The sequence below is a fragment of the Erinaceus europaeus genome, chromosome 15 (assembly GCF_950295315.1).
Source record: "Erinaceus europaeus chromosome 15, mEriEur2.1, whole genome shotgun sequence".
NCBI classification, from domain to species: Eukaryota; Metazoa; Chordata; class Mammalia; order Eulipotyphla; family Erinaceidae; genus Erinaceus; species Erinaceus europaeus.
Window position 1 is genome coordinate 24709693 of NC_080176.1, and position 27776 is coordinate 24737468.

The window sequence follows — 27776 nt, forward strand, 5'->3', positions numbered from 1 at the left end:
CCCCCGCGGTTCAGGAATTCTATACAGGCATTAAAGCGGGCACCTAATATGACGCACCTAATATGGACGGGGTTTAGCGAAGACCTCACCCGGAAGCGACCGGCTGGGAAGCGGAAGTCGTCGACGGAGAGGCGGCGAAAGCGGACCAGAGTTTGCGGTGAGTGTTGTTCTTGGTCTCAGGTACCCTGGTAACAATGGGGATCTGGCAGAGCGGCCGCACTGGGATGGGCTCGTGTCTCTATACGCGGAGGCTACAGTGAGTCCTTTGGGCGGTGGGGGAAGACGCGGCCTCTGGTTCGTACTTCGGAGGGGAGGAGACGTCGGGTTCTCAGCTTTTTTTCATCTGTTTATTATTGGACAGAGACAGAGGAATTGAGGGGGGAGGGGGGATAAGAAGAGAGACAGACACCTGCAGCCCTGCTTCACCACTCGTGTGGAGTTTTGCTTACCCCCCCCCCCAAGTAAGGTACCAAAGTCTCGAGCCCGGGTCCTTGAGCGCTGTAAAGTGGGCATTTGACCATTTGCGCCACCGCCTTTTCTGTCTGAATGCTTGTTCTTATTGGTCTATTGTCATTCGAGTCTTTTCCTCTGGTCTGTGGGCACGTTCCCTCCCCCCCCCCGCCTTCCCCCTTATTATTATTATTTTTAAGATATTTTAATAGACCAGAGCACTGCTGCCCAGCCCTGGTTTATGGTGGAGCTGGGGATTGAAACAGGGACCTCAGAGCCTCAGGCATGAGAATTGATTTATTTTTTACCTCCAGGCTTATTACTGGGGCTCGGTGCCTGCACTACAAATCCACTATCCCCGGTGGTCATTTTTCCCATTTTTGTCGCCCTTGTTATTGTTGCCATTGCTGTCGTTGTTGTTGAATATGATAGAGAGAGGAGGGGAAGACAGAGGGGGAGAGAAAGATGGATACCTGCAAACCTGCTTCACCGCCTGTGCGGGAGGTCAAACCGGGATCCCTACGTCGGTCCTTGCGCTCTGTGCGCTACCACTCGCCCTCCCTCACCACTATCCTCTTTTAACCTAGTATCTACCTGCTTGGTCCTTCCCCTGAGAGGTGTCCTCGGGCTCCCAGGCTGGGCCAGGCCCTCAAGCCCCCGGGTCCCCGTCCGTGTGCTCTCAGGGAGGAGCAGGGAAGGAAGGGACCAGCCTCCATCCACCTCCCGCTTCAGTTGACTTGTCATCGTCACAGTCAGACTGCCAGTTCCCAGCTGTGCCGCCGCTATAAGACTTCCATGGGGTTTAGTGAATGGAGGCTGTATGGGGAGTGGGTGCTGTGGGGGTGGATGCCTTATGGCAAGGGACCTGGTGAATTTAGGAGAGTTCTGTTCTGCTTGAATGCAACTAACCTGAGTTCTTTGTTGGTAAAATACACTGCTGCTTGAAACATGTTCTGCAACTTAGACGGGACTTTGTTGTGTGGGGTGTGCACAACTTGCATACATAGCATTTTTGTAGAAGTTCAAAGGGACCTTTGTATTTTGGGCCGGCTAACCTCCTTCCCACGTACTACAGGGGAGACTTGAGGACCAAAGAGGAAACGTCACAGTCATTGGTCTAGCAGGACGAGACTTGAAGCCTGTAATCACAGAGACCAGCCATCTTTCCGTTGTGCTTGCTGGAAGGAGATCCTGAGGTACTTTGGTTTTGCAACTGTCTTCCCCCTTTTTGGCACTCATCATTTTGCCCCCAGTCATACTCTTTCAAGTTGTGCTGTGATTGTCTTTTTACTTGTCTGTCAACACATCACATCACTTTCTCAGGGGCAGAAGTCTGACTCTTGTGTGTTCAGTATCAGTACAAGATCACTTTTTTAAAAAAAATTTTAGATGTCTTTAATATTTATTTATTCCTTTTTGTTGCCCTTGTTTTATTGTTGTAGTCATTAATCTTGTTGTCGTTGGATAGGACAGAGAAATGGAGAGAGGAGGGGAAGACAGAGAAGGGGAGAGAAAGATAGACACCTGCAGACCTGCTTCACTGCTTGTGAAATGACTTTCCTACAGGTGGGGAGCCGGAGACTCAAACCAGGATCCTTACCATGGTCCTTGCACTTTGCACCACTTGCACGTAACCCGCAGCACTACCACCTGACTCCCACAAGGTCACTTTTAAGGACATCTTCCATGCCTGACTAGTTACTTGTAATTAAGTCCTTACAGTGATCTGAGAAGTGTATCATTCCCCTTTTAGAGAAGAGAAAGCAAATTTAGGGAAGTAGATGTGCATCAAAATGTTGGTTGATGAAGCCCCTTGGAGATCTTGAGGTTCACATAGCAATTCTTTGCAGGTTATCTTCTGGAGGACATGCCTAAAGTCAAAAGAAGCCGGAAAGCACCCCCAGATGGCTGGGAGTTGATAGAACCGACATTAGATGAATTAGACCAGAAGATGCGAGAAGGTGAGTGGGGGCTTCCTGCCTGGCTAGGCTGTGCCCAGCGGCCTCAGGCTCAGATGCCTCGGGACCAGCCATTTTGGAAAAGAGGCAGGCAGTGCCACTGTGGCTGCCTCACACCAGCTTATTGCTTGTTGACTCATGACTGCCCTGAGTACAAGAAAGTAGAGTAGTGGTCGAGGGTGGGGGTGGGGGGCACGGTAAACTCAAGTCCAGGGTTCCAAGTTCATTCCCAGGCCTCGTATGTGGCACTGGTGCTGTGTGTGGTGCACTGTCTCCCCTATTCTCCTGCAAAAGATTTTTTAAAAAGAATGTTTATGGGCTGGGGAGACAACATAATGGTTCTGTAAAAGACTTGCACTTGAGGTCTGAGGTCCTATCCCCAGCTGACCAGTGCTCTGGTCTTTGTTTCTCTCTGTGTGTCTCACTTTCAATTAAACAAGTATATAAGTGCTTGAAAGAAGAAAATAGGCAAAGGACTGGGTGTGGCACAGCTGGTTGAGTGTACAAGTTACAATGTACCAAAGACCAGGTTCAAACTCCTGGGCCCCACCTGCAGGGAGAAAACTTCAGGAACTGTGAAGCAGTGCTGCCATGTGTCTCTTTCTTGCTCCATCGCTATCTTTCCCTACTATCTTGATTTTAACTGTCTTCATACAATAAATAAGTAATAATTAAGAAAAGGGAATAGGTTAATCACAATTTTTTATATTTTTTTTGTTTTTTATTTTTTTAATATTTATTCCCTTTTGTTGCCCTTGTTGTTTTATTGTTATAGTTATTATTGTTGTTGTCATTGTTGGATAGGACAGAGAGAAATGAAGAGAGGAGGGGAAGACAGAGAGGAGGAGAGAAAGATAGACACCTGCAGACCTGCTTCACCGCCTGTGAAGCAACTCCCCTGCAGGTGGGGAGCCGGGGTTCAAACTGGGATCCTTATGCTGGTCCTTGTGCTTTGCGCCACCTATGCTTAACCCGCTGCGCTACAGCCCGACTCCCAACATTTATTTATTTTTAACAGCTTGTTTTTATTTTTGCCTCCAGAGTTATTGCTGGGGTTTGGTGCCTACACCATGAGTCCACTGCTCCTAGAAGCTATTTTTTCCTTCTTTGTTGCTCTTGTTGTTTTATCATTGTTGTGATTATTATTGTTGATGTTGTTGTTGGGTAGGACAGAGAAAAATGGCTAGAGGAAAGATAGACGCCTGCAGACCTGCTTCACCACCCGTGAAGCAACCCCCTGCAGGTGGGGAGCCGGAGGCTCGAACCGGGATCCTTGTGCAGGCCCTTGCACTTTGCACCATGTGCACTTAACCACTATGCTACTGTCCAATCACTTATTTTTAAAAATTTATTTTCCCTTTTGTTGCCTTTGTTGTTTTTCACTGTTGTCATCATTGTTAGATAGGACAAAGAAAATGCAGAGAGGAGGGGAAGACGGGGGGAGAGAAAGATAGACACCTGCAGCCTGCTTCACCGTCTGTGAAGTGATTCCCCTACAGGTGGGGAGCTGGGAGCTCGAACTGGGATCATTATGCCGGTCCTTGCGCTTTGCGCCACATGCACTTAACCCGCTGCACTACCACCCAAGTCCCTATTTATTTTTAAATATATTTATTATTGGGTAGAGACAGAGAAATTGAGAAGGGAGGTAGAGGAGAGAGACAGAGAAACACCTGTAGCCCTGCTTCACCACTTGTGAAGCTTTCTCCTGTAGATGGGGACCACCGGCTTAAACCTGGGTCCTTGCACACTATAGTATGTTTGCTTAACCAGGTACCCCCACCTGGCCCCTTCAGACAACATATTTATGATTATTCACAGTTTTATTTAGATATATATTTAAATGGTCCAAAATAGTATTATTTGGAAAGTGCAGCTTTTTCCGCCACATTTTCTGAACTTTTTAAATTTATATTTATTTCCACAAGAGACAGACAGAGGCCAGAGCATAACTCTGGTACAGGTAGTGCTGTGGATCAAATATCAGTATCTCTGATACTGTTTTTATCATCACTTAAGTTTTACACCACCCATCAGTTTCCAGGATGGCTCTTTACCTCTGTAAATGTGTGCCCTGCACTTGGTAAAACTGCTACATCGTCTTCAAAAAATGTACCTGAAAACACAGGCACCTGTTAGCCTGATATGATCACAGTATTACCTACCACACACTGTATTGCTCTAGAATCATTAAAAATTTTTGCTTGATTTTTCTTTGCTATCCTTTGGGGGGGGGGGGCATCGAGGCATCACTGTACATACAGCTCACTTTCCTTGATGCTGTCAGTGGTACCCTCATGTGCTGCTCAGGTTTAAGCTGTTGTGCCTCTCAGTGCTGTTTGCTAGGCCATCATCTTCTGGACCCTACAAAGAAGTGTGTGTGCAGACACTAAGTTGCTGGAAAAGTTATGTTTTTTTTTTTCTTTTTTACATTTTATTTATTAACGAGAAAGATAAAGAGAGAGAAGGAATCAGACATCACTCTGGTACATGTGCTGCCGGGGATTGAACTTGGGACCTCATGCTTGAGGGTCAGATGCCTTATCTGCTATGCCATCTCCATACCATGTTTTTTTTTTCCTATGCAAAAATGAGAAGACTTTTCCAACAATCATAATTTTTATTTTATTTTATTATTTTTTTTGCGGACCAGAGAGCATAATGGTTTTGCAAGATTTTTGTTTGTTTTTCCACATCACTGCTCATCTCTGGCTGATGATAGTGCAGAAGATTGAACTTGGGATTTTGGAATTATCTACCCCCACCTTTTTAAAAAAATTCTTATTATAGCTTTCAGTTCTTTAAAAAAAGTTCTATTTATTTATGAAAAAGCAGGAAGAGAGAACTAAAGTATCACTCTGGCACACACATTGCTGGGGATTGAACTCAGATTTCATGCTTAAGACTCCAGTGCTTTCTTTATTCACTGTCTCTCCCAGGTGGTGCAAAAGTCTTTCATGGCTGAGGTTCTGAAGTGTCCCAAGTTAAACCCTAGACACCACTATAAACCAGAGCTGAACAGTGTGTAAAGTCACTGTTAAATTTCATATATATGTATATTCCCTTTTGTTGCTTTTTTTACTGTTGTAGTTTTTATTGTTGTTATTGATGTTGTCATTGTCAGGACAGAGGGGGGTGAGAAAGACATCTGCAGACCTGCTTCACTGCCTGTGAAGTGACTCCCCTGCAGGTGGGGAGCCAGGGTCTTAAACCAGGATCTTTACACCAGTCCTTGCACTTTGCGCCACACACGCTTAACCCGGTGCGCTACCACCCGACTCCTGTCAGTGTTAAATTTCTTTGCTTCCTTTGTTCAAAACTAATTATCTTAGGGGTTAGGGAAGATAGCATAGTAGCTCTGCAGAAGACTTTTCTGTCTGAGACTGAAGTCCCAGGTTTAATCCCTTCACCACCTATAAGCCAGAGCTGAGCAGCATTAAAGGAGTCGGGTGGTAGCACAGCAGGTTGAGCGCACGTGGTGTAAAGCACAAGGACTGGCGTAAGGATCCTGGTTTGAGCCCCCGGCTCCCAACCTATAGGCGCGCCAGTCACTTCACAGGTAGTAAAGCAGGTCTGTAGGTGTCTATCTTTCTCTCCCCCTCTCTGTCTTCCCCTCCTCTCTCCATTTCTGTCCTATCCAATAACAACGACATCAATAACAATAATAGTAACCAGGCCAACAAAAGGGGAAAAAATAGCCTCCAGGAGCAGTGGATTCCTGGTGCAGGTACTGGGCCCCAGCAATAACCCTGAAGACAAAAAAAAAAAAAAGAAGACGTAGCTGATGTCAACTGTGACTCTGGGTCTCATGCTGTCTTACGCTCTGACCACACCTGCTGTGTTCTGGGGTGCTCCCACTTCCCCCACAATGGTTACAACCACCTGAGTGGGTCTACAGTAGACCACCTCCACCCCCATAGCATAACACAGAACTCTGTGCAGACTACCCTCTTCTGCCTAACCTACAGACTGCTTCCTCCTCAGCTGAGACAGAACCCCACGAAGGGAAGAGGAAAGTGGAATCGCTGTGGCCCATCTTCCGGATCCACCACCAGAAGACCCGTTATATTTTTGACTTGTTTTATAAACGGAAAGCTATAAGCAGAGGTAAGAAGTCCCTTGACCTTCCCAGCTTGAGTAGCTTTCAGGTGGATTTAAGAAATGGCTCTGGCTCTTATAAACTGAGTCACACCATTGTTTTTGTCACCTTTGAGGAAGGGCAACGCTATTTGCTCAGTGGTTTTTCTTTGCCCTCCAGGGTTATCCTTGGGGCTTGGTGTCTGCACCTGAATCCACTGCTCCTGGTGGCCATTTTTTCTGTTTGTTGTTGTCATTGTTGATGCTATTGTTATTGTTGTTGGATAGAACAGAGAGAAATGGGGAGAAGAGGGGGAGACGGGGAGAGAAAGACACCTGCAGACCTGCTTCACCGCTTGTGAAGCAACCCCCCCTGCAGGTGGAGAGCTGGGGGCTTGAACCGGGATCCTTATGCCAGTCCTTGCACTTTACGCCAAGTGCACTGAACCCAGTGCACCACTGCCCGGCCCCCTGCTCAGTAGTTTTTAACATGTAGGTTTGTAATTTCAAGTATACGGTGCTGGGGTTGTGCCCGCCCCATCTTCTTGGCAGAGCTGTATGAGTACTGCATCAAGGAAGGCTACGCCGATAAAAACCTGATTGCGAAGTGGAAGAAGCAGGGCTACGAGAACCTGTGTTGCCTGCGCTGCATCCAGACCCGGGACACCAACTTCGGAACCAACTGCATCTGCAGGGTGCCCAAGAGCAAGCTGGAAGTGGTATGTCTGTCTCCGCCCCTTAACCCACCTTCACCTCACTTTCAGCTTAGCCTGCCCCATCCAAGGCATCTTGGGTCATAAGGCTGGAGAGGAGTCCCAATGGGCATCCTGTTGGTGGGGATAGAGCTTGTGTCCTGCAGTCTGGGCAGGTATTGAATTCCTGCCCTGCTTACAAAATGGGGGTGGTTGTACACACCCTGGTTTTGAGAGAAGGGCTGAGCAGACCTATCCTTACCCTCCCAAGCTCACCTTTCAGCCCCACCTCCCCCCAGCCTCTGCTTCCAGGGACCCTGCTCTTGTCAGCACACCTGCCCTTAGAAGCAGCCCTGGGAGAGGCTGAAGAGCTAGCTGGGTGGACAGTAGCCTAGCTCAGGCTATGCCTTATGTGAACCAGCTTTGATTGCTTAGTCAGATGTTGATCCTTCAGCATAGAGGGAAAAGGTGAAAGAAAGAAAGAAAGAAAGTACTCTGGGGGTGGTGCACCCGGTTAAGTGCACATCTACATCAGGGACCCGGGTTCGAGCCCCTGCTCCCCACTTTCAGGAGGAACTCTTCACGAGTGGTGAAGTAAGTTTGCAGTCATCTTTATCTCCTATCTGTCCTATCAAATAAAAAGGGGGGGCATCAAAAGAGGTGGAGTCATGCTGTTGGCACCAAGCCCCAGCGACTAGAGGCAAAAAAAAAAAAAGGGGGGGCCAGGTGGTAGCGCATTGGGTTAAGCACATCTATTACAAAGCACAAGGATCCTGGCTTGAACCTCCAGCTCCCTACATGTAGGGGCTTTGTTTCATGAGTAGTAAAGTAGGTCTGCAGGTCTCTCTACCTATCGTCCCCTGCTCTCTCAAATTCTCTTTGTCCTATCCAATAAAAAAAGTGGGGGGGGGGGGCTGGATTTGTAGTGCAGGCTCGAAGCCCCAGCAATAACTCTGGAGGTAAATAATAAAATAAAATGTACTCTGGGCTGCCTGCTGGGTAGGGCTTCTGGCCACTACCAGCCCCCAGAAGTTCTGCTGCACAGTCACCTGCCCTCTTAGAAATCTCCTCAGGAGTCGGGCGGTAGCGCAGTGGCTTAAGCGCATGTGATGCAAAGCACAAGGACCCGTGTAAGGATTCCAGTTCGAGCCCCCAGCACCCCACCTGCAGGGGAGTCACTTCATAGGCAGTGAAGCAGGTCTGCAGGTGTCTGTGTTTCCTCCTCTCTGTCTTCCCCTCCTCTCTCCATTTCTCTCTATCCAACAACGACAACATCAATAATAACTGCAACAACAATGAAAAACAAAGGCAACAAAAGGGAAAATAAATATTTTAAAAAAAGAAAGAGGGAGTCGGGCTGTAGCACAGCGGGTTAAGCGCAGGTGGCGCAAAGCACAAGGACCGGCATAAGGATCCCGGTTCGAACCCCGGCTCCCCACCTGCAGGGGAGTCGCTTCACAGGCGGTGAAGCAGGTCTGCAGGTGTCTATCTTTCTCTCCCCCTCTCTGTCTTCCCCTCCTCTCTCCGTTTCTCTCTGTCCTATCCAACAACGACAACAACAACAATAATAACTACAACAATAAAACAACAAGGGCAACAAAAGGAAATAAATAAAATAAAAAATATTTTTAAAAAATAAATAAATAAAAAATAAAATAAAAAAAGAAATAAGGCTCCTCAACCCAGAGGAGCCCAAGTCCACACACTTCCCTGCCCCACCATAGCAGGCTCTCTTAGATTAACCCAGAATGTGGGGCTAACAAGCACAAGGTTCTAGCCCTGCATCACATTCACATTTGTCAAAGTAATGCTCTGGTTCTCTAATCAATAAAAACAAACCTTTAAAACGAAAGGACCACTCACGGTCTCTCCCCCTGGGGGATAAATGTAAGGTGAGATTTTTATGAGTGTCCACGTGGCCATTTTCTCCTCGCACACAATGCTGGAGCTTGGCTCCAGAAGCCCCCTAGCGTGGTCACCTTTCCCCACGTGAGTCTCAGCCATCTCTTACAGGGCCGGATCATAGAGTGCACACACTGTGGCTGCCGTGGCTGCTCTGGCTAACAAAATCACAGGCCCCCCCTCCACCCTGGACTTTTGGACTGGCAGCTTCCTTCCTACCCGTCAGCCCTGGAGAAAGCAGCCTTTCCTGAAAACCAGTGCCTGGGCCGGAGTGTGCGCCTGGCCCCTCCAGATAAAGACTGGTGTTCTCCAGCTGTCATTTGTAGAAATAAAACTTTTAAACCTTTTGGGCCCTGTATTTGTTCTTTTGGGAGGCCCTGCAGGAGAGCATCAGGCCCTGGAGACCAGACCCTCAGGATTTGACAGGGTGACAACCTCTCAGGCAGGAGGCTGGGCCGGCTGTGAACTTGGGCACCTCAAGTCCATCATTAGTCCTCATACCAGTGCCTGCAAAATGCTGCAGCTCTCAACCTGAGCGAGATCTCTTCCTCAGGCTTAAGTCTACACTGGTGGGTTCAAGAGGATTTCCTGTGGAAGGAACACCCAGGGCTCACAGTGAAGGTCTTGTGTTGCGTCCCCGCTCTGCCCGCCGTCCTGAGGCATCACCTGCTTCCAAACCTTCCGGAGGCTTAGTCCGGAACTTCTGCCATGGGTGGGGGGTTTCCTCTGCTGGCATCCCTTTCAGCCACTGTTTGTAATATGCTCGGAAGCCATCGATCTTCTCCAAGTAAGTGTTTTTTCCTTTGTACTGTAATTAGAAAAACAACATCAGGAGTGCAGAAGAGCTGTGACCAAAATCACTTTGGGCTGCCTCCAGTCAATCCCAGACCCAAGCCCACATTGGGCCCAGGAAGTGCTGTCTTCTCTTGAGGCACTTAGCTTGTTCAATACTCAGTGGCCTACTGTAGAGAAACTGAATGCCAGGGCAGGCCCAGATGAGCATCTGCTAGTAAGCCTCTTCCTACAAGTGCTTCCATGCCAGGATGTCACCCTAGCATCCCAGTCACTGATACCTATACCTCTGCCATCAGAGCCTGCTTGAGTGCCTCTCCCTGCCACCACTGCCTCTAGAGAGAGAGAAATGGAGGGACCAGCTGGTGGCACATGTTATAATGTGCAAGGACCCAGGTTCCAGCCCCTGGTCCCCACCTATAGAGGGAAAGCTTTGTGAGTGGTGAAGCAGTGCTACAGGTGTCTTGCCTCTCTATCTCCCCTTCCCTCTCAATTTCTGGCTGTCTCTATCCAATAAATTTAAAAATTAAAAAGATTTCATTTAAAAAATGGTAGAAATGGGGTTTAGCTTCAGCAGGGAAGCAATTACAGAAGCTAGACCATCCACCTTCTGCAATCCACAATGACCTTGGGTCCATCCTCCCAGAGGACTAAAGAATGGGAGAAAGCTATCAGGAGGGGATGGGATACGGAGATCTGGTGGTAGGAACTGTGTGGAGTTGTACCCCTCCTATCCTATGGTTTTGTTAATGTCTCCTTTTTTAAATAAATAAATTAGAAAAAGAAATGGGGCTTAGTACACATTACAATATACAAGGACCTGGGTTCAAGACCCCAGTCCCCACCTGCAGGGGGAAGAGGCTTCAAAAGCAGTGAAGCTGTGTTGCAGGTGTTTCTCTTTCCATCTCCCCACTCTCTTCTCAAATTTCTGTCTCTATCCAAATAACTAAGTTTAAAAAAAAGGAATGAATGGTACTAGGAAGAAATCCCCCAAAAAAGATGGTAGAACCTATATTACAACATAAAACAGCAGCCTGGGAGGTGGCACAGTGGATAGTGTTGAACTCTCAAGAGCAGATCCTGACTTCAGTCCCTGGCACTGCATGTGCCAGTGATGTCTGGCTCCCTTTCTCCTGCCCCCCACTAATAAAATATTTTTTTTAAAAAAAAAAAGCTCAAAGGGGCCAGGTGATGGCACACCTGGTTGAGCATACATTGTGTCCCCCTGGTCCCCGCCTGCATGGGGGAAGCTTCACAAGTGGTGAGGCTGTGCTGCATGTGTCTCTCTATCTCCCCCTCTCACTTTCTGTCCTTTATCAAAATGACATATATTTAAAAAACACTATCAGGAAGACATCCATGTGTTAAATAAACAAGTCCATCATAATAAGGCTCCCAGCAAGAGCAAGCCAAGTCCCACAGGCCAGAGGCAGGGCTGAGGGAAGGGTGTCTCTGGCCAAGGAGACCACGAGCACGTCAGAGCCTGGTGCACAAACCCGGTCAAAGGTGGGTGGGTACTGGGCTGCGAACTCCAGCTGGCGGAGAACCACTTCATTGACGGGGACTTGGTTCTGCCTCATGTCCCTCAGAATGGCGATGAGATAGGCATAGTCCAGCCTCTTGAGGGCTGCATTGATGAGAGTGCTGTAGATGTGGGCGTTGGGTGTCAGCTGGGACTTCTGGAAGATCACAGACATGCCGTCAGTGAGATGACAGTGACTGGGTGAATTGGCCCATGGCGGCACAGCCAGCCTGGGGAGTTAGCCTGCCAGCGGGTGACATGAGGAGCTGAACCTTGTTACAATGCTGCGCTCTTTCCCTCAGAGGAAAGCACTGAAGCCAGGGGGTGGCACACCTGACTGAGTGCACATGCTACAACACACAAGGACCTGGGTTCAAGCCTCAGCTCCCCCCTGCAGGGGGAAAGCTTTGCAAGTAGTGAAGCAGTCCTACAAGCATCTCCCTCTATCTTCCCCTTCCCTCTCAATTTTTTTATAAAGTATTTTTTTTTAAAAAAAGGAATGCATGTGGTCCAGGAGGTGGCACAGTGGCTAAGGCACTAGACTCTCAAGCATGAGGTCCTGAGTTCAATCCCTGGCAGCACATGTACCAGAGTGATGTCTGGTTCTTTCTCTCTCCCCTATTTCTCATAAATAAATAAAATCTTTAAAAAAAAAAAAAAAAAGGAATGCATGTGCCTAGGTATGTCCTCCCCACCCACTGAGGACCTGCTTTTGGCCTCAACAACTGGCCCTCAGCAACCCAGGAAATGGGAGATGGTTTCACTCATAGATAGAATCCAGAGATCTGCTACACATGAACATGGGGGGCGGGGGGGGGGTTGGGAAGCAGTGGCACACCCAGTTAAGAGTACACATTACTATGTATAAGGACCCAGATTCAAGCCTCCATTGCAGGGGGAAAACTTCATGAGTGGTGAAGTAGGTCTGCAGGTATCTCTGTCCCCCATGCTCTATCTTTCTCTCCCCTCCCAATTTCTCTGTCCTAGCCAAAAAAAAAGAGACAGAAGGAAAAAACAGCACTGAGTCCCAATGATAATGTTGGTGGGAGAAAGACAAAAGGCAAGCAAACTGTTTCTTAGACTTAGGAGAACTCCGGTGGTTATCTTTGGGAGGTGGGAGGGAGGGTGGGGACACAGAACTTTGGTGCTGGGTGTGCTATGGAAGTGTACATTGTATTCTTACAATCTTATAACCTAGGGGTAGATAGCATAATGGTTATGCAAAGAGACTCATGCCTGAGGCTCTGAAGTTCCAGGTTCAATCCCCTGTACCACTATAAGCCAGAGCTGAGCAGTGCTCTGGTTAAAAAAAAAATCTTATAACCTACTATTAGAAATAACAAAAATTAAAAGAAAGAACTGGCCCTCAGAGATGAGGTGGAAGACAGGCAGGGGACAGTTTTCTTGGCTCCTGACTATGGCACACACACCGTCCCCAGGAACTCTCACAAACCTGCCCTACTCAAAGCTGCCATCCTGCTACCAAGCTGGAGCCAAGATCTCTCCCCACCTCTCTCTCTCTCTAAATATTTATTTGAATATATACATATTTATATATTTTTTTTTGAGACAGAGGGCACATGTGAGAAATAAGAATGAGTGTGGAATAAAAATCAGAGCATCTCTGACACAGGTGATGCTGGGACTGAACTCAGGACCTCATATTTATAAGTTAACACTGGTCACTGTGCCACCCCCAGGGTTCCTGTCCCCACCTCTCAACTTCACCATCTATAAGCTCTTTCCAGATCACCACACCCCTATCTCACTGTCCCTTCCAGCAGGGCCTCACCAGGGTCTGCTTTCTCCCACAAGAGCCCACGACACCAAGGCTACCGTGACCCCACCTGCCTTGCGCCACCACAGAACATCATGTTCGGATAAGAGGGTGGGAGTGTTCATTGTCCCCCACCCAGGCTCCCCTCATCCTGAGCATCCAGCCCAGGCCTGGGCCCACGAACCTTCATATCCGAAAGCAGCTGCAGACCATCTGCTGGCCTGTGGCAACTGATGGCCAGGTTGCAGAAGGTGTGCAGGTTGGGGACAAGCCCCCTCTGGGCCAGGACTGGCAGCAGCGCCTGCGGGGACAGAGGAGCGCAGTGGCATCACTTGTTAAGAGATGGTCAGTCCTTCTCTTGAAAGTAGTAGTAACAATTGTTTAGTACAAAAACAGTTATCTCTAGCCACCTATGCCCACTAGTTTCGCTTTGTTTTAGGTTCTGATAATATTCACCATGGTGCTTGCTAATCCTCCAATGAAGACCCTCAGATTCTCTTCCTTTCCTTATTTAAGCAAGACTGTGAGCCTGGCTTAGGGGTAGAGGAGACAGTTCTATGTCAGGTATTAAAGAGGAGATGAGGATGTGGGAATGCACTGTCAGCAGCTGGATCACCTTTTGGCAAAAGAATCAATGCCTTGTTTCAACTCCTTACTTCTGCCTTGACAGTTAATTTTAACTGGATGCTTTTTTTTTTTTTTTTTTTTTTTGCTTCCAAGGTTATTGCTGGGGCTTGGTGCCTACACCACTGCTCCTGGAGGCCATTTTTTCCCTGGCTGTTTTATTTACCATTGTTATTGATATCGTTGTTGGATAGGACAGAGAGAAATGGAGAGAGGGGAAGACAAAGAAGAAGAGAGAAAGAGACCTGCTTCACCAACTGTGAAGCGACTCCCCTGCAGGTGGGGAGCTGGAGGCTTGAACCAGGATCCTTGTGCCGGTCCTTGCACTTTGTGCCATGTGCGCTTAACCCACTGCGCTACCGCCCGACTCCCTTAACTAGATGCTTTTGACAACATCACTGACGCTGGAACCTTGATACCTGGCATAACCCAAGATTGAAGGGCCCTGGGCCTGGCAACTCCCTCTACTGACCAGGCTAGGTGCTGGCCTCACTTTGGTGTTCAGTGCCTGGCATCCACCCCATCCTGCCTCTTGGGGACCAGCTCCCCAGATTTCAGCTACTCTGAGGCACACCCTGCCTGCTGTCTACCCATCTCCAAAACACTCTCTCCCCAAGTGTCCTCTATCACCCCAGCCACTCATAGCCACAGAGCTGTGGGCAGCGCTGGCCCATGGAGGTAGGAGCTAGGCTCTCTACCTCAACACATGGGGGTGAGGGTGAGGGGGTTGGCTGTCCCCCCGCCCCTCACCTTCGCTCCCTCCAGGTCGCCCAGCTTGCTTTTCTTCCTCATCAGCGTGTTGAAGAACGTCAGGTCAGCCTGCAGCTGGTGTTTGTCCAGGACGGTCAGCAGCGAGGCCTCCTCAGGGCTCCCGGGTTCTACCACCTCAGCCAGCAGCGTGAACGTTTTGATGTCGGGCTGCAGGGCGTGCTCCGCCATCTGGCCCAGAAAGCCCTCCAGGCCCCCCATGAGAGTCAGTCTACCTGCTGGGCTGCTTACGTTCCCAAAGGAGACCACAGCGGCAGGGATAGGCTCCAATGTCAGGAGGCTGATCTCCAGCTGCTGGGGGGCTGGTGCTGGGGCCACTGGGGTGAGAGCCACAGTGTGATCAGGCTCTACCATGGGCTTCACACCAGGCTGGGCCTTACTGGTGGTTCTGGCTTCTTGAAGTGCCAGTGGGTGCCCAAGTGCCTCAGAAGGTTCCAGAAACAACTGCCTCTCCAGGGCCTCCACATGCTGCCTAGCTACCATGCCACCGGGGAGCAGGGCTCTCTTCCTTGCCCGCCGTGGGGACTGGGGCAGGCCAGGCTCCTCCTTGGAGCTCAGCAGCAAGGCCGCCGCCACCTTGGGGTCCCCCAGGCTGCAGTCCCGCGCTGCTGCCAGCAGCAGGTTGTAGCCGTGCCGGCTGGGCTTTAGTCCCGCACTGAGCATCTGCCTCCATACCTGTGGAGAGAAGCAAGGCAGGTGCTGAGAGTCAGGGATCCGGCAGTAGGTGCCCAGGGCAAAGAGAGAGACCTGGGAAATGACAAGCTGACATCAGGATCTGGGCAGCCAAGGCTCAGCACCGTGATGGTACATCAGACATGCACAACTGAGGCCTCAGACACCAGAGATTCAAGCCCTTCCAAAGGCCAAGTTGAACAGTGCTCTGACTTTTCTTTCTGTGTGTTTGTTACATCCCTCTCATGAAAGTAACTTTTTTAAAACCAGTTCCAGGGCTGAGCATGGAATTTCTGAGTATCAAGCACACAAATCTGGTGCATAAATTACTGTAGTCTCTCCCTGGCACAGCAGACTATTTTAGGGGGGGTAGAATAGCATAATAGTGGAGTTTGCTGGTTAGTTCTCTGTCCCCTGGTGTCAGCATAGGGCCTCCCTGCCGCTTCTCCAGCAGTAGCAATGGAGACTCAGAGTTGCACTTGGGAGAGATGGAGAGAGAGCACAGTACCAGAGCACTGGTACCAATCATGGTACTTCTTTATGTGCTGAAGTCCAAACCTGGGCCATACATTTGGTATGACATGTACCTTACCTAGTTTGGTATTGTCTGGGCCTGTAAGTGATCTTAAGTGACAAGTAACCAATTCTATTTGTGTCATGCCATCCTATGGTAATACTCCTTGGAAATGTTTAGCTCCTATTACCAGAAACTTGTTGCAGTAATGAAAAAGAAATAATTTAAGTTTTCAAAAAAAAAAAAAGAATAGCATAATAGTTATGCAAAGAGACTCTCCTGCCTGAGGCTCCAAAGTGCCAGGTTCCATCCCCTGCACCACCATAAGCCAGAGTGGAGCAGTGCTCTGATAATCTAAATATATAATTTATTTTAAAGACAGAAAAACTGCCATGAGACCTTATAAGGCCTGGCCCTGCTCCTTTCCTAACTCACCCCAAGACTGTTCAGGGTGACCCCTCTGCCCCTCCCGATTCCCTGGCCCTGGGCACAGAAGCTGCCAGGGGTCTCTACCCGCCTTCTCTGTGCGCCCAGGGAAGGAATGGCCAAAGTGGGGAGTCGGGCTGTAGCACAGCGGGTTAAGCGCAGGTGGCGCAAAGCACAAGGACCGACATAAGGATCCCAGTTCGAACCCTGGCTCCCCACCTGCAGGGGAGTCGCTTCACAGGTGGTGAAGCAGATCTGCAGGTGTCTATCTTTCTCTCCTCCTCTCTGTCTTCCCCTCCTCTCTCCATTTCTCTCTGTCCTATCTAACAATGACAACAACAATAATAACTACAACAATAAAACAACAAGGGCAACAAAAGGGAATAAATAAAATAAATATTAAAAAAAAAAGATTTAAAAAAAGAAAAAAGGAATGGCCAAAGTGAGGTTCTGGAATACTCTAGTCCACTTAACAGTTGGTCCAGCAGTACTTCCTGCAGGCCTACTGTGCATCCAGCCCCAGGAAGCCTTCTCTCACTTTCCTGGGGAGGCAGCAGCAGCTGGGACAGAGCCCCTCATGGGCCATTGGCCTAGTGGCCCCTCCCGTCTCCACCACAGCATAGCATCTAGCATGCTTGGCAGGCTTCTCAGGTGGCTTCCGACACCAAGGTACTTAATTAGCAGTCTCCTGGCTCAAAGCAGACCTCATCCTCATCAAGGATGTGTGTCTGGGTCAGGTCTGGTGAGGACAGCATGCAAGAGGGCTGCTGCCCACCACATGGGAGGGGGGCAGGTCTCAGCTACCTCCCAGGGGGGACAGTGACAGGCTGGGGATCAGCAGGACTACAGCACAAGATCCTTCTAGAACCCTCTAAGGATTCTGAAGTCAACCGGGCAGTCCAGGAGGTGCTGCGACAGGTGCAATGCTGGGTTTGCAAGCACAAGGTCCCGAGTTCAATCCCGGGGCATCACGTAGGTCAGAACAATGGTCTGGTTCTCTTTTTATAGTAAATGATGTCAGACACGCCTCACTTCAAACCCCATCTCTGTTGCCTTGCAGCTGTGGGACTTTATACAAGTAACAGAAGCTCCCCAAGCTTGTTTGGGCACTTGTTAAATGGGAGTGACAGGCCTATCCTAAGCAGTTTAGTCGCAGGCTGTTTCTGAGCCAACCAGGCCTGGGTCAGAGCAGAAGAACTAGAGCATGGCTGGGTTTTCATTAGCAAACAGCTCGCTGATGTCTGCACAAAGGCTGGTGGCCTCTGCTTTCAGGGAGTCGGGGGTGGGTGGGGGGGCCTGGGTGCCTTAAGAGGAGGAATTATGTGGCCCAAGCTGTCTCATGTCACTGGGGTTCTTGATGAAGTGCCATCTGGATGCAGAAGGCTCGGGTGGGGGACAAGCTTCTGTATGAGATGTTGCTGTGGGTGGGGCTCTGGGTCCAAGCGGCCACGGTGCCGCTGCCAATCTGACTTCCCCACTGAATGAGGACGACTATCCCTGAGGCCCAAGGTGGGGTTAGAGTGACATGTCTTGTCTCTAATGGTTGTGAGAATCTCTTACAACTGAAAGTGGACCCCTAGATGCTGGGCCTGCGGAGGTGCGGGTAAGCGCCCGCCCCCGCAACCCCCACTCCCCCAGTTAAGTGTGCTGCAGCACCCTGGGATGGCTGCTTAGCGGATCTGGAAGGCCAGCACCTCTCCCGCAGCAGAGAGGCGGAAGGCAGGAACAGGAAACACAGACCTGAAGGGCCATTCGGAACCCCACTTTCTTGTCCTGGATACAGCCCATGAGCAGGAAGCTGAAGGTCTCCTCTGTGACTGTGTGCCCCTTGTGGACAATCTCCTGAGGAGGGAACATGAGGCCCTATGAGAACCAGCAGGAGAGCCTGGGCCCCTCCTGAGTGAACAGACACTGCTGACAGGTTCAGCCACCACGTCCTGAGGAGGCAGGGCCCAGACCAGTGCCAGCTTCAGAGCCCATGCCTGACAGCAGCTACATCCCTTCTTTTCCTGCCTGGGCTTCTTTCTGGCTCCGCTCCTGTCACCTGCACAGCCCCTCTACAGACCACCTAGCCCGCCCCTCTAGTCTCTGCAGAGTTTAGTGTCTTCTCTGCCTCTCTGGACCCCACTGCAGGCAGGGACCCCACTCCAGGACAGTACCATGAGCCAAGTGTTCATGGCACTAGTGACTGCCAGCTTCTAGGGCACATCAGAGTGGGCACTGCCAACCTTCCTGAGCCATTCCCCACTCCCACCCCAGGGTCACCTCTTGAGCCTGTCTTCCTGTCTCTCTCGTCAGTGTGGCTGCTTCTGAACACCCCCTCTGCTACCTGTCTCCCCACCTCAAAGAGTTGCTTTCTCTTCCTGGACAGCTGGGTCTTAACTGGCCCAAAGTGAGCAGCCAGAGAACCTCACACGCAATACCAACCTCAGGGGCCAGGTGGTAGCATACCTGGTAGAGCACACACATTTAAATACCAGTCTGACCTCTCTGAACAGCTCCGGCCAGAGGTCTACTAGCCATGCTGCTTCAATAAGCTCTAGGCACGGGCCTCACACACTGCAGCCCTGGAGAGGGGTGTGACTCACAGGGAAGTTGCTGGGTCCGAGATATTGATTGGGTCCTCCCTCCACATCCAGGCTGGCCAAGCAGCCCACCCAGGGACTGGCTAGGGGTCCCCTTGTACCACATGGCTCCTGGACAGCCACTTAGGTCTCTCCTGGAATGGGCTGAATGAGACCTCATAGTGCAGCAGGATAGGTGTTGGCCTTGAACCCAATTCACCAACCAGCTGGACTCTGGACTCAGGGACTGCACTCCTGATAGGTTCTTCCCAGGGACACTGACTTACTATGGAGCTGGAGCCTCCCCGGTGTCTGATCTTACCACTCCCTGTGGCACTTCTTCATTCAGAGACAGAGCACAACAGTGGAGCTTCTCCAGGCGCCAGACGGTGCCAGGGATTAACCTGGCACACGAGCCTGCCAAGGCATGCACCCTAACCACTGAGCTATCTCTCAGGCCCACGTACTCATTTAATATATGCTGGGAAATTGTGCCGATGCAGTCACATCTGCCATGTTGTCCCCTCAGGCTACTGCTAGTTCCCACGAGAGTTGGGACATTCTCGGAGTGCCTGTTCAGCCATGTTGTGCCCTCAGGGCATTGTCTATATCCCCACGATATTTGGAGTGCTTTGGTTACTTCTCCCTCCTCCCATTCTCACGAGAGTTATTATCCTATCCTGGAGTGCTATGGTTACTCCTCCCCCTTCCTATTCTCGTGAAAGCTACTCCTATAAAAGCCCTTCTTCTTCTGCACCTCACTCAAGAAAGGTTACTGCGTGAGGCGGCCATTTTTGCTACCTCCACGTGGCCCAACCTGCCTCTCTAGCACCCAACTCTCAGGTGCCAGCGCAAATAAAGATTTATGTTTCCTCTTCGCTCCGGACCCCCTCTCTCTCTTCTCCACAGCCCGCACAACATCTGGCACAACAAATACACCTATGCTATGTGGCCCCACCACCTCCATAGTACCCCAAGCCCCACATGGTGGGGTGCAGCAGCGCACATTCAAAGCCCACTGTGTGTCCGACCTGGGTCTCAAGGAGCCAGATATCAGTGGATTTGCCCCCAAATACCGGAGCCCAGCACAGGGTGCTGTCATGGGCCCAGGAGGATGAGGCAAAAGTGGCGTCCCCCACCTTGAACACATCGAGGCACAGCCTGAGGTCAGCACACAGGGCAGCCATCTTCAGCAGGGCATGGTAGGTTTTCAGGTTGAGCTGGACGTTTTTGGCCTTGAGCTGCTGCCGGAGTTTCAGGGCACTCTGCAGGGCCGAGTCCTTCCATGGGGACTCGGCGCAGACGTTGAAGAGGGCTGTGTAAGTGGAGTCTGAGGGCTCTAGGTCCCGCTTTTTCATCTGGAGAGGTGGGAAGGGGGACGCTCAGGAGCAGTGACAGCCACCCGGAAGAGCTGGAGAGGACTTTTACTTTAACACACAGGCCTGGGGGCTGGGGAGGGGGTGCTCCCGCCTCAAGCTACAAAAGGGATGGAGGTCCCTTCTGCCAGTCAAGGGTCCCACTAGGCACAGTTCTTCCCCAACTCAAGGAGTAAACAGCTTCCTGGCTCTGAGCATGACAAAGATGGCACATCTCAGAGGGAGTGAAAGCACAGGACAGCCATCTTCCAAGGGGAATCAGAGCTCTTCAGAGGCCCTGCCTTGGAGGAGAGCTGCATGCTTGTGTGTGGGATGAGGAAGGGTGACAGAAAAGGAACATGAGCAGGGGGAGCAAAGAAAACAAGTGGGCCCTGTGAGATGCAGGGAAGTGCTGGAGGCGAGTCTCTGTCGTCTCCAGCAGTTATCCAAACTCACCTCCACAGTACCAAGAGTGCAGCGGAGACCAGAGAAAGCAAAGCACCTGCCTGGGTGACTGCACTCGAAGGGAGGGCCTACACCCAGCCCTCTAAGTCCCAGAGGCCATGGTCTCTGGAGCCTGGCCCTGCCCCCCACACACCCACTCACGTCATTGTAGAGCCTGAAGGCCTTCTTCAGGTAGCCGGCCCGCCCACAGCCCCCGATCAGCACCGTGTAGTTGTACTCGAAGGGCTGGAGTCGCTCTTCCTTCAGCATCTGCCTCTCAAACAAGTCCAGAGCCTCTGCTAGCTGAGAGGAAAGGTGGTAGTAAGGGAGGGAGGACCCTCAAAGCAGCCTCAGAGTTCCTCAACAGAGAGGGAGAATCAGGCTGAAGGACCCTCCCTGATAAGCCCAAGTCCAGTCCTGCCCATAGACCCACCCTGGGCCATTGTGACTGGTCTTGGTGACCTGCAAAGCAGCTTCATGGTAGCCAGGAAAAACAAGCCCACCCAACTCCTTCCCTGTGGGAGCTCCAGTCCCACTGCCCCAGCTGTCCTTCCTCCAGCCAGAGGAAGATGCCCCTGTTGGCAGGGGCCAAGTCCCAGGACCTGGATGGAGTGAGGGCCTGACAACCTGTCCTACCCCTGCTTCTGTGGGGGCCCCATGTGCAGCCTAGGATGTGGCAGTTTTCTGGTCAGTCTGGTGTGCGTGCCTGTAGCTGCCAGGGGGCAGAGCAATAGTGGCCAATCACAGTGGCACTTCCTAGGATGGGAACAGAAGGCCCAGGTGACTAGCTTCCTCACCATAGACCCCTGGCCCTCAGCTGTTACCATCCAGATGGGGCTCCTGGCAAAGTCCCAGGTTCAATCCCTCGCACCACCACAAGCCAGAGCTGAGCAGTGCTCTGGTAAAAAAGAGAGGGAGATACCTGCATACCTGCTTCACCATTCGTGAAGCGTACCCATGCAGGTGGGAAGCAGGGGCTTGAACCAGGTTTCTTGCACGGGTCCCTGTGTGTAGTACTATGTGCACTTAACCGGGTGTACCATGCACCCCCACCCCCCATTACTTATCGCATCCATTTACTCAAGCAGGAATTACCACCGTGTGCCAAGCAAGGTATGTATTTGCTGGGGATGCAGCTGTGAAGAATGAGCTCCCACCTGGGGCTCATCCTCTAGTGTGGAAGATAAGAGCCCAAGGCCATAGGGATAGACAGCTCTGTGTACTAGAACATAGGAACTGCTGCCTGGGGACCCACATTCTCTCCCCAGCACTGCCAAAAGCCACAGCTGAGCAGTGCTCTGAGGTGTGTGTGTGTGTGTGTATGTCTCCCTCTCTCACAAAAATAAATGCATTTTAGAAGGAGGGAAAAAGAAAACCAAAAACAGGCCACAGATGAGATGAACAAGAAAAATCAATAGTGGGTCACATAGTGACAGGTGTTGTGAATTAAAAGCGAGCAGAAGGTGCCAGAGAAAGGGGGAAGGAGATTCAGTTGTAGATACAACAGCCATGCTAGGCTTTGCCCAGGGAATAGCTGAACTGAGACGCTAAGGAGGTGAGGAAAGGAGCCACGTGGCCCTGAGGTAGGGGTGTGCCCAGGAGCTGGAGGGGAAGATGGAGGGGGGCCTCAGCAGAGTCTGTGAAGGAGGGGAGATGAGGATAGAGAGGGAAATGCGTAAACAACTATAAAGACAGGAATTTGCTTTAAAATAATTCAGGTTGGGAGCCCAGGAGATGGTGCAGCATATAAAGCAATGGACTTACAAGCAAGAGGTCGCAACTCTGATCCCCAGCATCACATGTGTCAAGTGACACTCTAGTTCTCTCTCCGAGTTAAAAAAAAAGAAAGAAAAAATGGGGGCTGGGCAGTAGTGCATCGGGTTAAGTGCACATGGCACAAAGTGCAAGGACCAGCATAAAGATCCCAGTTTGAGTCCCAGCTCCCCACCTGCATGGGGGTCGCTTTGCAAGCGGTGAAGCAGGTCTGCAGGTGTCTATCTTTCTCTCCCCCTTCCTGTCTTATCCTCCTCTCTTGGTTTCTCTCTGTCCTATCCAACAACAACAGCTATAACAATAACAACCGCAAGGGCAACAAAATGGGAAAAATAACCTCCAGGAGCAGTGGATTCGTAGTGCAGGCCCCGAGCCCCAACAATAACCCTGGAGACAAAAAAAAAGGGGAGGGGAGAGAGAAAATAAGGGGTTGGATGGTGGTGCACCTGGTTGAGCACACATCTTACAATGTGCAAGGACCCAGGTTCAAGACCCCAGTCCCCACCTGCAGGAGGAAAGCTTTGCAGTTTTGAAGCAGTACTGCAGGTGTCCCTCTTCTCTCTCTCTCTCTCTCTCTCTCTCTCTTTTTAAAGAATTTACTTATTCATGAGAAAAATAGAGAAAGAACCAGACATCACACTGGTACATGTACTGCCACGGATTGAACTCAGGACCTCACGCTTGATAGTCCAACGGTTTATCCACTATACCATCTCTTGGACCACTCTCTTGTCTCTATCTCTCCCTCCCCTCTTGATTTCTGGCTGTCTCTACCCAATAAATAAAGAGACTAACAAAAGACTCTCATACCTGTGGCTCCAAGGTCCCAGGCTCAATCCTCAAGACTACCTAGGCCAGCACCAATCAGTGCTCTGGTCTTTCTCTCTGTATCGTAGTGAAAAAATAAATAAATAAAATAAAAAGTTAAGTGGGACTACAGAGTACAGATGAAGTAAGGTTGGTCAAATCACAGACAGCAAAGCAGCTCACCTGTATAGTGCACTGATGTTCTGCATGTGAAGCCCAGATTTGAGCCTGGCCCCCATCACACTAGAGGAAGCTCTGATGCTTTGGTTTCTTTCTCCCTTTCTGCCTCTATCTGAAAAAGTTGGCCTGGAAAGGCAAAGCCCCAGTGATGACAGAAGTCTGACCAATCTTCCATCACCATTCCTTCCCTTCCCCCTCAAGAGGACATCATTGATGTCACTGGATCCAAGGGGCCTCTGATAAGTGACATGAGCAGGTCTCCACTGGAACAGGCACAAACACTAGTGAAGAGGAGGCAAGGGGGAAGGAGCCCAGTGACAAGTGCCCACATAGCTCAAGGTTGAGCAGACGCTAGACCTAGGGTTCAGGGGTAGGGCTGTGGCAGGTGTTAACGACCGACCGGCAGTTGCAAAGCTACTCCTGGGGTGAGAGCAATAGAGGGGAACTAGGAATGACCTGAAGCCCCGGCCCAAGCAGAGAAACTAATGGGGGAGCCAATCATGAGATAAAAGAAGCACAGGGGGGCTGAGGAGATAGCATAATGGTTCTACAAAAGACTCTCTGTTGGTATGCATGAGACCCCTTCTGTTTCATTTGGTTTAAATCCCCCCTGCTTAACACTATTCTATTTACATAACCACTTCATTCTATTTACATAACCACTGTTAACAAGTTCCACCCTCCCTCCAGGGCATTTGTGGTTCAGTGATAGGATTCTTGCCTGCTCTGCCCCCTCTTTGTCACACTCTGATTTTCACCAGTCACTTTTCTCTCCACCCTCTCTATGTCACATCCTGTTTCCACCTTACTTGGCAAGTATATATAAAGACAGCATTGTGAGTTTTATAGTACTGTACTTTGAGTTTAACTTAGCTCCTCTTAGATTGTGCTGCGTCCTGCATGAATAGATACTGCCTACAGCTCAACCATGAGTCCCTGGTCGTCTGTTACCCACCCGTGAAGCCAGCCCGGCGAAAACAACATAGCCCACAAAAAACAACAACTCTCATGCCTTAAGGTCCCGGGTTTGATTTCTAGCACCACTGTAAGGCAGAGCTGAGCAGTGCTTTGATTGGAGTCTATCTTTCAAATATATATATATATATATATATATAGTCTTTTTTTTTTGCCTCCAGGGTTATTGCTGGGGCTCAGTGCCTGCACTACGAATCCACTGCTCCTAGAGGCCATTTTTTCCTTTTTGTTGCCCTTGTTATCACTGTTGTTGTTATTGTTTTTTTTTAAATGTTTTTATTTATTTACTTATTATTGGGTAGAGGCAGAGAGAAATTAAGGAAAGAGGAAGATAGAGAGGGAGAGAGACACTTGTAGGTCTGCTTCACCACTTATGAAGCTTTCCCACTGCAGGTGGGACCAGGGTCTTGAACCTGGGTCCTTGTGCACTGTGATGTGTGCACTTAGTCAGGTGTGCCACCACCTGGTCCCATTATTATTGTTGTTTTTTCTGTCTTTTTTAAAAATTATTATCTTTATTTATTGGATAGAGGCAGAGAAATTGAGAGGAAAGGGGAGATAGAGACAGAGAGACACCTGCAGTACTGCTTCACTACTCACAGTTTCCCTCCTGAATGTGGGGAGCAGGGGCTCGAACCTGGATCCTTACACATGATAATATGTGCACTTAACCAGGTGCACCACCACCACCGTTATTGCTGTCCTTGTTGGATAGAACAGAGAGAAATCAATAGAGATGGGGAAGACAGAGAGGGGAAAAGAAAGATAGACACCTGCAGACCTGCTTCACTGTTTGTGAAGTAAGCCCCCTGCAGGTGGGGAGCCAGGGGTTCTAACCGGGATCCTTGCACTGGTCCTTGCGCTTTGTGCCATGTATGTTTAACCCGCTGTGCTACTGCCCTGCCCCCTAAAATCTTTTTTAAAAAGAAAGAGCAGGAAATAAAGCTGAGTAGGCGTGAGGAGATGGTAAGTGAAGGCAGAGAAGGGTTCAAGCACCCTTACACCTGTAGATATTGGGGAGGTGGGGTGGTCTCTGCAAAACACCAAGTTGCTGGGGGAAAAGGAGCCAGGAACAGCAGAACCAAAGGCTTCCTCACCTTCCCCTCCTTAATCAGGAGTTTGCACTGAAGGAAGTACCAGTAGGGGGTGTTTCTCCGGCCAGTCCAGGGTTTCTGCTCCAGTTCCTCCTCGTCATCTTCCACATTCTGTTCTCTGAGCTGTAGGTCATACAACTGGGCTGTGGATTTACGGAACATTCTCCGGGAAGAGTATTTGTTAGAGATGGTCCCAAAGCTCTCCTCCTCCTCTTCTTCCTCCCAGGAAGCTGTGGGACTATGTTGACTCAGGTCAGAGCTGAGGCTGTCTGTATTCTTCTGGCTCCCCTGGTCAGGGGGCAGCTGAGAGGGGGAGCTACAGAAGGCAGCTGGTCCTGGTTGAGTCAGCCATGCGGTCCTCAGTTGTGCAGGCCTCTCCCTGCCTCTTGCCCTCCTGGCTCCTAGACAGCTAAGGTGTTGGAGGACAGACAATCCCACTGGGCGGGGGCCAGAGAAAAGCCTGGCGAGTCTCATGAGGCCCATGTCTGACTTTCCTTCCCAGGGCCTACAGAAGTCAGAAAAGTAAGAAGTCAAATTAGGCTGGAAAAGCAAGTAGAAAGACAGAGAAGTGGTACTAACATGAGCCCTGAGCTCATGATATAAAGCCCAAGGACCGACGCAAGGATCCCAGTTCGAGCTCCCAGCTCCCCACCTGCAGGAGGTCACCTCACAAGCGGTGAAGCAGTTCTGCAGATGTCTTTCTCTCTACCCTGTGTCTTCCCCTCCTCTCTTAATTTCTTTGTCCTACCCAACAACAACAATAATAACGATAAACAATAAAGGCAACGAAAGGGGAAAAATAGCCTCCAGGAGTAGTGGGGCCAGGCAGTGGCGCAGCTGGTTAAGCGCACACACTATACTGTGCAAAGACCTATGTTCAAGCCCTTGTTCCCCACCTGCAGGGGGAAAAGCTTCACAAGTGGTGAAGCAGGGCTACAGGTGCCTCTCTGTCTCTTTCCCTTCTTTCTCCCTCTCTCCTCTCAGTTTCTGTCTCTATCTAATAAGTAAGTAAGGAATATTTAAAAAGAAAAAGAGGCTCGGAGCTCCAGTGGCACAATCGGTTAGCGCACAGTATACAGAAAAAGAGGTTCCATCATCCACTCATGATCTCAAAGGTGAGGCACCAAAATCAGAGCTTGAATTTGAGCTCCAGTCAGAGCTGTATGTCTGAGCCAGTGACCTGAGCTCACTGTGCCTCCACTTCTCCGGCTACAAGATGAAGACATGTCCCTCATGTCACCACAAAGTAACAAAAGATTAAATGAGTTGATTTTTCTTTAGTAAAATTCCTCACGCCTATTAGGCATTCCAAATACAGCAGCTACGATCAAATAGAAAATGTCGGTGTTCTGGGACGCTATGCGGGGAAGCTGATTTGAATAATTCTTTCCTGCAAAGTTTGTGGATAAATGGGTTACAGCATGTACCACAGTGACATCTAGTTCTCTTTCTCTATTCTTCTCATAAATAAATGCTTTAAAAACTAAAAGGGCTAGGGTAGATGGCATAATGGTTATGCAAAGAGACACCCCTGCCCGAGATTCCAATATCCCAGGTTCAGTCCCCAGCACCACCATAAACCAGAGCTGAGCAGGGCTCTGGTAAATTAATTAAATCTTAGGAAAAAACTAAATAAGACGTTTCCTATTGCGGTGATACTAAGCAGAGATGACATATTCCCTCCTCCCCATCCTGGTTAAGCAGCCAGGAAATAACCCGGCACCACGGGGCGCCCTGGGCTCCATGCCGACTGTCATACTCAGTGTTCCCCTGTCCTCGAGACTCCGGTGAGGACCAGAGAGAAATTCGCTCCTAGAACCCGACTCAGAACGTCCTACCCGTGGCCCCCGATCGGACCTCTCTCGCCTCACGACGGACCCGGTGTCCCGGCCGCTCACGCCGCTCACGCTTACGTCACTCTTCCCGCGACACGCTGACTCGCGCAGGCGCATTCGTGTGGCGGGCGCGTCAGGTTCTGCGAACTTCGCGCGCGCGTTCGGCCTGCGGCTAGGCTGGCTTGGAGGCGGGGCTTGTCCGCCCGCACTCGATTTGCTTGGCCTGACCAGGCTAGATGCGGCGCGGGCTGCGGCGCTCCCGGCATCCCCTGGGCTGAGGCGGCGGCGGCGGCGGCGGCGGCGGCGGCGAGGCGGCGGGAGCGTGTGTGGCGGCGCCGCGGCGGATAGAAACGGAGGAGGCGGGGTCTGAGGGGAGCCGGGCCGGGGGCCGCCGCCGCCGCCATGCAGGAGATCATCGCCAGCGTGGACCATATCAAGTTCGACTTGGAGATAGCGGTGGAGCAGCAGCTCGGGGCGCAGCCGCTGCCCTTCCCCGGCATGGACAGTGAGCGCGACACGGCGGGCGGGGGCTTCCACTCGGGACCCTCCCCCGGCCGCCCTGACACTCTCATCGC

At 50.5% G+C, this 27776-nt stretch overlaps 2 protein-coding genes across 7 annotated transcripts; one reads left to right on the forward strand and one right to left on the reverse strand.

Annotated features, from left to right (window-relative positions):
• The first annotated feature begins 5 nt into the window (after positions 1 to 5).
• BUD31 (BUD31 homolog) lies at positions 6 to 9426 on the forward strand. Of its 2 annotated transcripts, none has more exons than XM_016193960.2 (6): positions 6 to 157; positions 1526 to 1646; positions 2301 to 2411; positions 6393 to 6515; positions 7038 to 7204; positions 9191 to 9426. In XM_016193960.2, the coding sequence occupies exons 3-6, from the start codon at positions 2318 to 2320 to the stop codon at positions 9239 to 9241; spliced, it is 435 nt and encodes a 144-aa protein (XP_016049446.1). In that variant the 5' UTR covers positions 6 to 157; positions 1526 to 1646; positions 2301 to 2317; the 3' UTR covers positions 9242 to 9426. The 2 variants fall into 2 exon arrangements, with proteins under 2 accessions (XP_016049446.1, XP_060029363.1); XM_060173380.1 differs by lacking the exon at positions 6 to 157 and adding an exon at positions 229 to 256.
• PTCD1 (pentatricopeptide repeat domain 1) lies at positions 9053 to 27703 on the reverse strand. 5 transcript variants are annotated; one of them, XM_060173311.1, is made up of 9 exons: positions 27280 to 27703; positions 25370 to 25871; positions 20700 to 20840; positions 19878 to 20096; positions 17915 to 18016; positions 14545 to 15237; positions 13355 to 13471; positions 11368 to 11550; positions 9053 to 9887 (listed from the first exon to the last, which is right to left on the reverse strand). In XM_060173311.1, exons 1-9 carry the CDS (start codon positions 27699 to 27701, stop codon positions 9690 to 9692), a joined length of 2577 nt encoding a protein of 858 aa, XP_060029294.1. In that variant the 5' UTR covers positions 27702 to 27703; the 3' UTR covers positions 9053 to 9689. The 5 variants fall into 5 exon arrangements, with proteins under 5 accessions (XP_060029294.1, XP_016049430.2, XP_060029295.1 ...); XM_016193944.2 differs by having other exon boundaries at positions 27245 to 27322; XM_060173312.1 differs by having other exon boundaries at positions 27205 to 27285.
• Between the last annotated feature and the right edge of the window lie 73 nt (positions 27704 to 27776).

Excerpts from the sequence above, each read along its gene's own strand:
- PTCD1 (XM_060173311.1), bottom strand. The coding sequence starts at position 27,701 with ATGCCGGGGAAGGGCAGCGGCTGCGCCCCGAGCTGCTGCTCCACCGCT. Across the intron at positions 13,472-14,544 it reads GCGACCTGGAGGGAGCGAAG|GCGCTGCTGCCAGTCCTGGC; the intron begins GTGAGGGGCGGG and ends CTGTCCCCGCAG. Across the intron at positions 9,888-11,367 it reads ACCCACCCACCTTTGACCGG|TACAAAGGAAAAAACACTTA; the intron begins GTTTGTGCACCA and ends TTCTAATTACAG.
- BUD31 (XM_016193960.2), top strand. The coding sequence starts at position 2,318 with ATGCCTAAAGTCAAAAGAAGCCGGAAAGCACCCCCAGATGGCTGGGAG. Across the intron at positions 2,412-6,392 it reads AGACCAGAAGATGCGAGAAG|CTGAGACAGAACCCCACGAA; the intron begins GTGAGTGGGGGC and ends CTTCCTCCTCAG. Across the intron at positions 7,205-9,190 it reads CCAAGAGCAAGCTGGAAGTG|GGCCGGATCATAGAGTGCAC; the intron begins GTATGTCTGTCT and ends CATCTCTTACAG.